The following is a 13390-nucleotide window of genomic DNA, read 5'->3' on the forward strand; positions in this document are numbered from 1 at the left end:
TAAAAACATCTCCCAAAAGTCAATAATAGTACCAAGTAAATCTTTGCTAATTTATAGCTTTATATATACATAATTTAACCTACCATGAAAGTACAAGTCTCTCTCCAAATTATCCAGAGAAACTAAACATTCATTAGGCCATGTGAAATAATATACAAGCCATCTTCAATAACAACATATATTTGGAAGGATTCAATTCAATGTCACTATTATATGTGTTTCATTAGTATAGGGAAAAAAGTGAAAGGAAAGCTGAATAATTTTAATCTATAAAATTATCACTCAGAGAAAAATTAGTTTTTAAAAGCAAAACAGTTCATTATTTCTAAGGGGTACCATCCATCCTGATACTTTCCATAGTATATTTTCGATATAAATAATTCCAAAGGAATTAATTCTTTAATTATTAGGTACAAGAAATTCCTCAATATCTGCAGTGTAACTTTAAAAATGTTTTAGGTTTTAAAAATATAAAAGCCATCCTTTAACATTAAAAAATTAACCGACATTTTAAAAAAGACTTTATAGTACAAAGTGTTTTGTTTTTCCATATCTATAAGGCAAATCACTGCAAAACTTTGCGGTCAGATACCAAAGGCTATAAAGGATTACATTTTCAGTCTCTATTCAGCAAGAATATGAAGCAGATAATGAAGATACCACTGCATATTTTATATATTACCTTACATTTACGACAACTGTATATTAATACAGAATATTTTTCTCTGCTTTAATACTTTCTTTCAATATATAACGATGAAAACTTAGCCAATAAAAAAAAAAGCAGGGCCGTTACAATAGATCTAAAAAAATCATTAGCATTTTCTCAGCTTTAAATGGAAAAAGTGTTGGTTGCCTAGCAAACAAATTTTCCTCTGCCAAAAAGAAATAAAAATTATATCCTAACCAAGATGGGTAATTAGGATGTAAACAAATATCTCTAATTTCCATTATCATACACAGAAAATAATATAAGTTGTTATAATTTTAATCGATAAAAAAGCTGCAGTTCCATTTAACAAATAACTTTCAGTGTCTGACATTTAAGAGAAAAGGCTTAAGATCCATGCTTCACCAGCTCTATGAACATGTCACAGCAGCATTTCATTTTACAGTTAAAAGGTACCAGTAAAATACAGCCATATATATGTATGTATATATACGTGTGTGTGTATATATATATGTATATACACATATATATGCCAACTTTAAAATTTTTAACTGTAAAGCAAAAAGAAATCACTGAAGGGGAATATTATATTTTAAATGACTTACCTTTCGCCCATCACTTGCATGGCAATTCACATTTAGAGGAGTCAGTAAAGCCATTAGTTTTTCTTCATTACCACTCCTACAAAAAGGTAGTAAGTCAATTCCTATAAAATTATAGCGCTTCTTATGAATGTTTATGGATATTTTTTACAAGAGAGTAGAAAATGATATGGGCTTGCTTTGATTTCTTTAATATGGTTCTGAATGAATCTCTTTTGCTTTATTCAATTCAATCAATATATTCCTAATAATTCCTGTTAATCATCATCCAGTGGTATATCATAGATAAGGTAGCTTTCTACATTTTTGTTTTATTTATCTGCATAAAGTCACCTTCTTAATTACAAACAAACTTTACTCTGATAAGTGATCTAAAACACTGGAGTTAAAAACACATATAAAATGCTGTAAAAAGCTAATCAATTAAATTATAAATGAACAAGAACAAAAGAAAATGGGTGAGAATTTTAACATTTACTTCATGCCCCTCATTCAAGCTTGGCTAGAAAAATTTCCAGAGAAAAATAAAGATATAGGTATTTAAATACTCCAAGAATATCATTCGAAAAGCTCGGCAACTCGGGTTTGCAGTTACCTTAAGAAATGTTCCAAATAAAATTAACCTTACAATCATCACCATATTGAAAGACAGTCTCATTTAATACATTAATCGTGCAAAATAAAGTATACAAAGATTTAGTATAAGGTCTTACCCGCATTATCGTATAAAATCCAAGCAAGACAATAACATGTTATAATTTTTATAGTCCTCCACCTGCCCTCCTCCTTTTCTCCCTTAAATGCATTATACTCACTTAAAATGAATGGAATCACTTACCTAGCAGCTTCTAGGAGTTCGTCTTTCTTGTATTCACCTAGATGATTGCAAAATATCATGCTGTTAGCATTTGGCAGAAGACAGATTAAGAAATGCAGTAGGCAGCAAATAGAGAATTAAATAGAAAAGAACAGAAAAAGAGAGTCCACACCCCGCTGGGTGATGGAGCCGTGACGTTAGCCAGCTTGTGAAGGCAGCATCACCAGTGCCTTGGAGACGGGCAGCAAATTGACGCAGCTTCTTGTCCAATCCTCAGATGAAATAGCTTTCTTCAGACGACCAATGAATGCTAAATCTCGTGTCCAGAAACACATTCCCTCTGATAACAGCATGCCAGTTGAAGACAATGTCCCCTCCCCCCTTTTCTATTCAGGCTGTCACAGTATACTTGTGAAGCATAATACATTCTGAGACAAAAGCAAAATAATGTGGCTCTTTAAAGGTACAAATTACTAGTCTTCAAAAAACCTCAGTTTTATTTGTAATGACATGGAAAGTTTTGTCAAAAAAAAAACACACATTAATTACCATTGCTGAGCTTTATAGCAGAAGAAAAAAAATATCAGGATCAAGAAGCCTTTGCCTCGATAGGGTAGGTCTGTAGACTAGAAATACGTGAACTACGTACCAAATGCTATGAGCCCCTTGGAGGCAGTGCTCTAAAAACCGAAACAGTGAATACATTCCTAAATGACAATAATATTCTAACGTGCTGCAACCTACACTTTATACAAATTCAATACTAAAGTTTAACAACAATGAATCTTAAAAATATTTTTTAAAAGGAGACTGGGGTCTCTGAGAATAAGCAGACATCCAACCATTAAGATGTGAATAATTTTTCTCCATTCTATTTTTTAATATATCACAGACTGAAAATAGGTATATAATTTAGAATCTTCAATACAAATTTCTTAGAGCATTCAAGAACTAACAAACAAGTCTTTGCAAGCACAACTGAAGGAATTTTAGTAATATAGAGTTTGCTCACTGAATAAATAAAAGGAACAGCCAGGACCATGATTCAGCTATAATATGCTGACTCAGTTTGCTATATCATTAAAGAAATAATTATACAAAATGTCTAAGCAAGTAATTATGTGAAGGCAAATATTAAGTATACATACAAAAAATAAAATTTTAGATGAAAATGTTATAATTCTATTAAGAAATAAGCTTAAACTAACAAATCTTATCACTTATAAATATGGATTTCTTTGCATTTTGTTTATTTTGCTACAGAATGCAGAATATTGATGCACATTTTTTTTCTTTTTTTTTTTTGCGGTACGTGGGCCTCTCACTGTTGTGGCCTCTCCCATTGCGGAGCACAGGCTCCGGACGCGTAGGCTCAGCGGCCATGGCTCACGGCCCCAGCTGCTCCGCGGCATGTGGGATCTTCCCAGACCAGGGCACGAACCCGTGTCCCCTGCATCGGCAGGCGGACTCTCAACCACTGAGCCACCAGGGAAGCCCTGATGCAAATATTTTAAGGACGTCTCAGGACCATCAAGCACATGTTTAAATTCTATAACCCTTCATTAGCAAATATTTCTTTAAACTTTTGTCTTGATTCTTAGATTAAGATTTTATTAAAATCTAGAAACTGTAAGCAGTTATTTTCAAATAAGGAAAAAATTGTTAAATATCTAGTCTCTCCTAAGGGAATTTTATATACCAATAAAGTCACGGGCTCAACAATATACATGGATAAGCTAGAATGCATGCTTCATGATAAGAGTCGGTCTTTCTAATTTCCCATGTATTGTATTCCAGATTCTTTAACTGATTGACAGTTTAAGATTTACATTATTCTAATCCCCCACAAATAAGGTTCTTGTCTTCCCAAAACCAAAGACCTACCTTTATTAAATATTTTAGGTGGCAATATGGAAGTGAATGAGTCAGTTTAAGAATCTCCTTCTGAGAAAATGGTATGACCCATACCCTCAAACGCCTTAAGAATCAAGAGCAAAATAACTGAAATTATGGGATAATCTAGAAAAGTCATTCATTTAGTCAGTCAGCAAACAATTATTTGAAAGGCCTATAGGCCAGGTTCAAAACCAAAAAAAGAAACTATCATCTCTAAACTCAAGGAATAATAGTCTATTAAACAAGACAAACAAGTAAACAAACGATGAGAGTAGTAAATGAGTCTTATGCTATGAAGAGTTTAAAGGCTAGTCTAAGTAGGATTAATAAGAGGCAGGATAATTGTAGTTCAAGGAAGGTTTCCTGGAAGAAGGAAAACTTGTGCAGAGTTTTTAAAGGAAGAACAGGTGATCCTCCGGTGAAGAAGGGTGAGGGAGAAGGAAGCAACCAAAGTAAAAGAAATGAGAGGGGCAATGGCTGCTCAGTAAACCTGAAACAAAGCACATTTGCAGGGGAATGGGTAAGAATGAGGCAGAGAAGAAATAGATCACATGAATGGCACTCTAAGAAGTTTGAACTTCATTTTGAAAACAATGAGGAAATACTGAAATATGTTAACAAGTAGAGTGCAAAGTATATTTAAAGATCTATACGCTTTGTGATTATTTAAAATATTCCCATACTCTACTCCAGTGAACTTTTCTTGGGGAGGAAAGTGGCCCAAACGGGGTGAAGGGAGGTGAAAACAATCAATTCTGACGCAGTCTATATTTTGGTGTAAGTATACATTTCCTGATATACAGTAATCATACTGAAATTGAGATCTGAAAGCAGCTACTACTGAAATTGAAGTCATAGTGAAACATGACTTCAGTAAGCTAGGAAATAAAACTGCAAAGTATTTGGCATCTCCAAAGTTCACATCAGTCTACATACATAAGCTTCTCATCAAGTATAGCTTGATATTTTCTCCAAAGGGCACTTTTTGAAAAAAAAAAAGTTATTCCCTCATGGATAAACTGATAATAAACCAAAGCTTTCAAAAGGAAACATATAAGTGCACCCAACAGTGTCAGACGGAGGTATTACAAATGACTTTCTACTTTCACTGTTAGAGTTCCTCGTACTTATTCAGCTTTTCTGCAATACATTCCAACATCCACTATCTGGTGCCCGAGGACCACAATCCATAAACATTCAGAGCTATTTTTCAAATGCTACATCGCAGAAGTAAGTAGCGTAATGAACTTAGAGTCCCTCACACACTCTGACAACAAATCCGAGCTGCTTACTTCACAGTGAAACCCCTAGTTCTATTTCATTTTAGCTGCGAATCTGAAAATATTCTGGCTGAGACTCCGGTGCTCTGCGGACCATTTATATTCTTTAATAACATCCAGATAAAGGCTAGCAATAGATCAGCCAGAAGGGAAACTAGGCAATTATAGTCAAGATGATAGCAGCCAGAAACGGAGAAAACAGATGGCTTAAAATATTTTTCTTTGATTAGAATAAAATAAGTGGGGCTAAAAAAAAAATAAGCAAGCCACAAAGTTTACTTTCCAAAATCTGAACTGTTTTTATTAGTAAACTAAGTATTGATAGGATGCATGTAAAGATAAATACACACACACACACACACACACACACACACAGTCGGGGGGCAGAGATATGAGTTAATGTGTTAAAAAGTATCAATATGTTATCAGAAAGAAGGTTAAAAATGAAAGTTAAAAAATAAAGGTTAAAAATAAAGCTCCCCTTTGTATTTCTCTGAGGTAGTTAGAAACAACTTCTCTTTCACTTACTGTGAAGGCAAAATTACTTTTTGAATAAATATGAAGAAAACCTGAATCAATACATAGACGTCATAATTATTGACTTATCTCAATTTCAACATCTTAAGGGGCTTTTGTTCTTTTCTTTAGCAACTGACAGGATCAAAGCAGACTAAGTTTTCTAAAAATGAGTCATTTGGTTTTGTTGAGATGGAACAACATGGAAAAATTATGAACACAGAATCATAAATTCTTAAAGCAATAAAGGACTAAGAAAGAATTTTGACCTTTCTTTTCTCTGCTTTGAAACCATGCATAATACATGCCTATCAGTAACATCTCTTGTTATATGCAGTGAGGGGGGGGTGTAACTTGAAAGTCACCTTTCTCCTGTCACCTCATCCCCAATTTCAGAATAGCTTGCCTAAGGGATCATCAACAAATTATTTACAGTTAATGAAACTGACACCAAGACAATTAAATGAATTGCCTAAGGTTTCACTGAGTATTATTCACTATCTGTCAAGCCCTGATAAAAGGCTAACGTGAGCAGAAACTAAGCAAATCTGCGTTTTGGAAGAATCGATGTAAACAAAAGAGTAACACAACAATAATAGTAATAAAACAATTTTAAAAACAATGACAACAACTAGCTTTAAACAGGTTGAACATATTTATATAACATAAGCCAAGTATTTCCATCAAAACTACTTTAAAGCAGGGAACTTTCACATGAGCTTGTAAACATGGGCCAAAAAAAAAAAAAAAAAAAGTTTTACCTTCTAGTTTGTTTTAACATTTTGGACCAAGGGAATAGGTAGGAATGAAGACAATGTATTCCAGGTCTATTAAAATGACCAATACATTTTGCATTTCCCACAGCATGTGTTAATTCCTCATGCTTTAGGTATCTCAAGGTAAGAGCTACGTAAAGACTTCAATCAAGAATCTCAATTATCAAGTTTAGGGACCCTTTTGTTGCTGAGGGCTAAGTAGTACCATGAATTGCTAATTCTCATACAGATACTTTCTCATCAAGCTGCCAACAAATACAAGAGATGAACTGATTCTTGTAACTAAACTGACAGCCAATATGGGGAATAAAATATTAATTTGGGTGACATAATCCATTGTGTTTTCACGAATAGATTTGATATTTTAGAAGCAGCCACGTAGTTGTGGAAGGAATTTCACTGAAGCACCAGGAAGTAATCTAATCTCAAGATGTTAAGCTAGGTCTTCCACCAAAAGCAATTTCAGACGGGCTGGTATCTACTATATGTACACATGGCCCCAGGAATGATCTGCATCCTCTCTCTGAAATTATTTTTTGAATTATTTGATTTATTTCAATTGTCAATTGAATTATTATTTCGTTCTCTGAAATCTTTCATAAATATTTTCAGGACAATGTTGGGAAAAAATTACAAAGTATTAAGAGTCCTCTATGCCTTCTTCCAACTTCTGAAACCTATCAATCTTCCCACTCATTCTGATTCTGGCTTCAAAGTCCACAGCATTAGAGAAGTCTAGAATCACGATCAAACTAAACGCTCCACATCGATTCTAAACAAGGAATAATTGGGGGCTTTAAAATTTTAGGCTTGAATAGAGTATTTTCCTGGTGGAGATCCTTCCTATCTTCTGCTCCCTACAACTCTGACCTTTCTAATTCGCTAACATTAAACCTGTGCTGCAGTATTAACGTAAACTCCAAGCTGGCTGTCCAGTACAGTGCAGCTTGAGAAGAATTTTCCAGTTCTTTAGAAAAATGGAGGTGTCCCACACATCCTGCCCTGCAGGGCAGCTGAAAATCAATTTTCGAAGATAAAAGGCCCCCAAATGCAACTATATTATCTTATAATATTTAAACGATAAAAATTATAATATACTACATGTTAACAAAAAAACCTAAACCAAGGTCCTAAAACATTAAAAAACACAAAATTACACTCAGACATAACAAAGGCTCTGCAAAAAAACCATATAATGCAGTCAATAAATGATTGTTACCAACCAGTTTCTTTGTATGCAGTAGTATGTCTTCACTTAGCCCCAGTGACGTCTTAGATAGGCATCCCATTTATGGACACTTAAGTGGGGTTTCAAATAATTTATACCTGCTTCTGACATTCTGTCAATTGTATTTGGAATGTAACTCAAGACTTTTCACGGATTTGTTTGTTTGTTAAAAACGGAAGTATTAAAATCTGGGACATAACTACAAACACACACTGGCCAAAAAAATGTTTTATTATAATATATATGCATTCTCTAAAGTTTGGTATTAAAAACCAGGAGAGGTATTCCTAATGCACATTGTTAACCAATGAGACATTCTGCAAACTGTGCCTGTACTTTAAAAGACCTTTTGATACGTCACAAAGAAAATAAGAAGGGAGGGAGGGAGGGAGGGAGGGAAGGTAGGAAGGAAGGAATGAGATCTCATTCTAAGCATGTCAGATTGTGATGCCATGTATGGTGTGGTATCTGGGTGCTTGGAATGCCCACCACTGCTTAAGCCATCAACTATCTGTGTAAATGGCTGGTCAGGGCTGAGAGAACTGGGATATTGATTCTTTACTATCACAATGTTTGCTGTCCAAAAATGGTCTGGTAAAGTAAAAGCGTATTTGATCCAAAACAGGCCAATAGTTTTACATTCTTTGCTCTATATCAGGGATCCTTCTTCTATAGCAATCAACCCACAATTTCTTATGTGCCAATTCAAAATCCCCAAAGCTCTAAAAATTCATTTGGCAGCAAAACTTGACTCACCTGGTATACACAGCTATCATATACATTAATGTTTGATTATAGGGTTAAGCCCAGACTCCTCTGGGATATTTTATGATATAGTACATGTGCTGTGTCTTTTAATATTTTATTTACTCACTGAAGTACAATTTACATACATTAAAATTCAACCTTTTCAAATGTACAGTTCTATGAATTTTGACAAACTTATACAGCTGTGTAGCCACTATCTCAAAATTTGAACATCTCCATCACCCAAAATGTTCCCTCAGGCGCCTCTGTAATCAATCTATCCCAACCCAATAGCAACCGCTAATCTAATCTCTTTCTCTGTAGTTTAACTTTTTATAGAATGTCATATAAATGGAATCACAGGATATGTAGACTTTTAAGTATGGCTTCTTTTTCTTAGTATAAATGCTTTTGAGATTCATTCGTGTTTTGGACTACCAATATTTGTTCTTTTTGATTATCAAGCAGTATTCCACTATATGAATGCACCTGAATTTGCTTATCCATTCACCAGTTGATCAACATGTGGGCTGTTTCCAGCTTTTGGTGATTATGAATAAAGCTACTGTAAAAATTCAGACAGGATTTTGTATGGACCTATGTCTTCATCTCCTTTGGGCAAATACTTAGGTGTGTGGGTGCTGGGATGTACAGTAAATGTATGTTTAACTTTATAAGAAACTGACAAATCACATCTCTTTTAAAATTTGAAAAATTCTTTATTCTGGAATATAATCACACCACCTACAGAAAGGAAAAAGAACAAAAGAGAAAAAGTTGACTAATGAGAAATATGACAGTACTGTACTGCTAGAAATCTCAACCTCACAGCTAGAAATCCCAATCTTGCCTCTTTTTGAGGGCAATTCACCTAAAAACTGAACTAATTTGCACAGCTTCTAGTTCTTCATTTCTCACTTGTTCTGTCTTTTGTACTTTTTTTGAAATAGGGAGAATATACAAATTTAATCTCTTCATTCAAGGAACTGTTTTGTATGTAGTACCTGCGATCTTAGAGCTACGAGAACACATGAACAAAGCATATTTTGATTTATAGGAACCACACTGTTATCTGTGAAAAGGAAATTACTTTCCTGCAGTCCTTGCTCTTATCAGGATGCTCAGCCCCTCAATGCATCAGCCTACTGAGGGCCAGAAGTTTGGTGAGACACCTATTTGGGATAGTCAGACCTCTGCCTTCTTACACCAAATATAAGGAATTAAGGAAACTAAGGCTAATGCAGAAGTACAAGTGACTACTTTTTGAATGATGTAAGAACTGTCTTGTCTTCACTGTAATTATTGTATATGATTGCATTTTATTCTTTGTATATTTTGTCCTGTTTACAAAGTCTCTGAAAGATGTAGTAACTTTGCAATTTTGGTCTTTTCAGGAAGCACCAATTATGATTTACTTCTTTAAGCTGCAAATGCTTATTTTTTTCTTATATTTCCCCCAAAGTATCACTAAATCTCTTATTCAGGGTTAGAGTTAATTAAACTTAGTGAAGTCTGAGTAATGGTATTTTATCCTGGGCATAATCTTTCTCATTCAAACTCTCTGTCTCTCTTTTAATGCCACTCATTTATTAGTTCTCCTTTGAATAACATCATTTATTTATTTAACAAATATATATTCACTATCTATAATATGCCAAGTATAACACAGCTACTACTACTGTATCATGTACTGAATCTTGAGTTAGTAGGACAAAAGTGATGGACAGAGCTAGAACACGAGGAACGGTATCAAATCCATAGAATATATTATTCATTTAGCACGTTGCAATGCACAGCTGTCACTGACGGAAGTATATCACACGTGTAAACATTATCTGTCAGGTATGTTAAGGAAAAGATGTTGAGGACCACTTTCAGAAGATGACAGAGCTAAGCACTATGTTCTTAAAGCTTTGAGATATTCACCAGACAGTGGGAGAGAGATTGAGGCATTGAGTGTGTGTATGTCTGTGTTAATAAAAGATTTAGATCAGGTAAATAACACTTCCTAACTTTGGGGGGGGGTCACGAAGCACTTTAAGGAGCTAATGAAAGCAGCTTTAGACCCTCTCCGTAGGGAGAAAATTCTTTGCACATATGAAGATAAACTCAAATTTTTGCCTACAGTTTTAAGAGTTTTTACAGAATCTATGGAGTCTATGAAGTTAAGAACTGCTGTTAAAAAAAAAGAACTGCTGTTAAAAAAAAAAAGTACCTCTGACTTACACTCATTGATTCTAAATATAATCTTAAGGCAAGCTTGGCAAGATAAACTAGTTTGATATCCTTATTTTATACATGACTCAGTTAAGACCCAAAATAAGTAAATAACTTGCCTAAAATTTTAAAACTATACAGTGGCAAAGCTAGGACAAGAATCCATGTCCTTTGCCAGTATTTTTTTTTTTTTTTTGCGGTACACGGGCTTCTCACTGCTGTGGCCTCTTCCGTTGCAGAGCACAGGCTCCGGACGCGCAGGCTCAGCGGCCATGGCTCACGGGCCCAGCCGCTCCGCGGCATGTGGGATCTTCCCGGACCGGGGCACGAACCCGTGTCCCCTGCATCAGCAGGCGGACTCTCAACCACTGCGTCACCAGGGAAGCCCAGGTTGTAGAGTTTAACATGATTTTGTAAGGTATAGGAACTCTTCGTTTACTTTTCTTTTCTTTCTTTTTGAGCAGGGGAGTAAACTAAGTAAAGCTGAACTTAACCTGGTAGCTCAATGAACTAAGACCTGGAGACACTGGGGATTAATTACAGGGCTATTGTAGCAAGATGGTGAGAAGAAAAGTACGTAAATGGTGGCAGTAAGAATGGAAAGAATGTCAAGTAGAGAGAAGGCATTGAATGCATCACAATGCAGCAGAGCTTATATTTGATGTGTTAGTTTTATGTGTCACCTGGGATATCATGCTATGAATGGTAAAATTTAAAATATTTACATCTCAATCTTAGATTAATACTTCACCCAATAATCTTTCTGAACATGCTCACAGTAGCAACACTTTGCTAATTCAGCTTCTGCTTAATGGATATATTACCACACACTCAGACTTCATATACTGAGAATGTCCATTAAATTAGAATAATCTATTTAAATAATATATCTAATTTATTTAATTATTTAGATGTTGAAACTACAGTCTTTGATTCTTGCACAGCCAATTTCAAGACAGACATTGAGAGTTCATAGTTCACCTAGGAGGCGTTTCAGACATATTAAAGAAAATGTTCTCCAAGAGAAGTAGTTTTAGAAAAAATAAAAGACTATAAGAGAGGTACTAATGTATAATGTCTAGAAGGCCAGTTTGCTCCTTTCCTGAGCATAATATTAGCTTAAAAAAAAATCCAATACAGATGAGCATTCACTTAATTTACTTAACTACTTTCTTATTATAAAGTTACTATAATGGGCTAGTGTACTAACATGATAACTACTGATTTTGACTTTCTTCTTAGACTTTTATCTTCTTTTCTTATTTTGTTCAACTGAGAAGGAGATATATGAGGAAGTTTATTACTTCAGAAAAATATGGAGGAAAGATTTTAAAGTTGAGGAAATGAAGAGGACGTATTTGCAATTTTGGGGGAAAAATTATTCCGTAGTATTTTGCTTTGGGAAATTGTTTCAAGTCTGTCTAAATGTAAATCAGGAAAAACATCTTTATTTGAAGTAGCAAACTGGAGAAACAGAAGTAGATGTTCAATTTCAGATAATCTTAAAATTACATATCTTACTGGGATATATTTTCCTATGTATAGAAGCAGGAAGCCACATGTCAACTGTACATTTTAATTTTCTTACCTGGAATATATTTAACCCCATCCCTTAGTATCAGTTTTATTGTCTAGTTCCATTTTTATTTTAAATACCTAGCAAAACAGGACAGCAACAATTCTATCAGAAACATGTATAAGATAATTGTATATCAATAATAAAATCTGTGTCAACAGATTTGACATGTGTCATGTCTTTTGTGTGTGCTAATATGAATTTCTTAGCAGAAATTAGATTTATATCAATGCTTGATATTATCTTTTCAGTAGATGGTTATTCAGAACTTCCTTGTTCCTCTTATATTTCAGAAAGCTGCTTGGATTAACCGTGATATATATCACTTCATGCATACAACCCTGCCACGTTGTTCAAAACATTAATCTGTTTTCCATGGTTAGGTTTTAGTTTTGTACTATCCATAACTTTATTGTAGAAATTGCCTATGAGAGACATTTACTACCATTTCTAAACAAGATGACCAAAGACAGAGATTGCAGGTACTACATATGAAAGTTCCTTGAATGAAGAGATGAAATCTGTATACTAATCTTAATAACAAACAACAAAAATTAATTTTTTGAAATAATTTTAATATAAATACTTCACATCAAACATTAAGAAACATTTCTGATGAAAAAAACTGGTTTTGAATATTTTGGTACTTTTACTCTTTGATGGGCTTATTTTTGCCCCCATAAATTTATCAACTACCTTCATATAAAAATTATCACTTAGCCTTATTTAAAAGCTGCAACCATAAAAATTAATTGTCTTGGAAAAGTCAAGGGCTAAATCACTCTAGATAGCCAAGTTTTCAACATACTGCTAATTTAGCATTTTAATTCTCCTGCTCTTGAGGGAATTTCTTTCTGAAATACGTTAAACACTTCTATGCATTCAAAAATGGATTATTCAAAATATAATTTAACATTCCTTGACAAATCAGGGGCAATTATTTTGAACCTAGACCAGATTGTACAATAGTATAGCAAAGCTCTCTGGGCCTATTGAGATGTGCCGATCCAAAATGGCTCCGGAATGCTATGCATTTTATTATTTTTTTCATGTGTAATTTATTTT

General features: G+C 34.2%; 1 protein-coding gene across 1 annotated transcript in view; it reads right to left on the minus strand.

Annotated features, from left to right (window-relative positions):
- TNKS (tankyrase) overlaps nt 1-13390 on the minus strand; it is a 176426-nt gene that overhangs the window by 88543 nt on the left and 74493 nt on the right. Inside the window, exons 4-5 of the mRNA XM_067721868.1 lie at nt 2111-2147; nt 1276-1351 (exon numbers count right to left, since the gene is read on the minus strand). Coding sequence (XP_067577969.1) covers nt 1276-1351; nt 2111-2147 — 113 coding nt within the window. The remainder of the gene's footprint in view (nt 1-1275; nt 1352-2110; nt 2148-13390) is intronic.

Source organism: Pseudorca crassidens, chromosome 21 (assembly GCF_039906515.1).
Source record: "Pseudorca crassidens isolate mPseCra1 chromosome 21, mPseCra1.hap1, whole genome shotgun sequence".
Lineage (NCBI taxonomy): Eukaryota > Metazoa > Chordata > Mammalia > Artiodactyla > Delphinidae > Pseudorca > Pseudorca crassidens.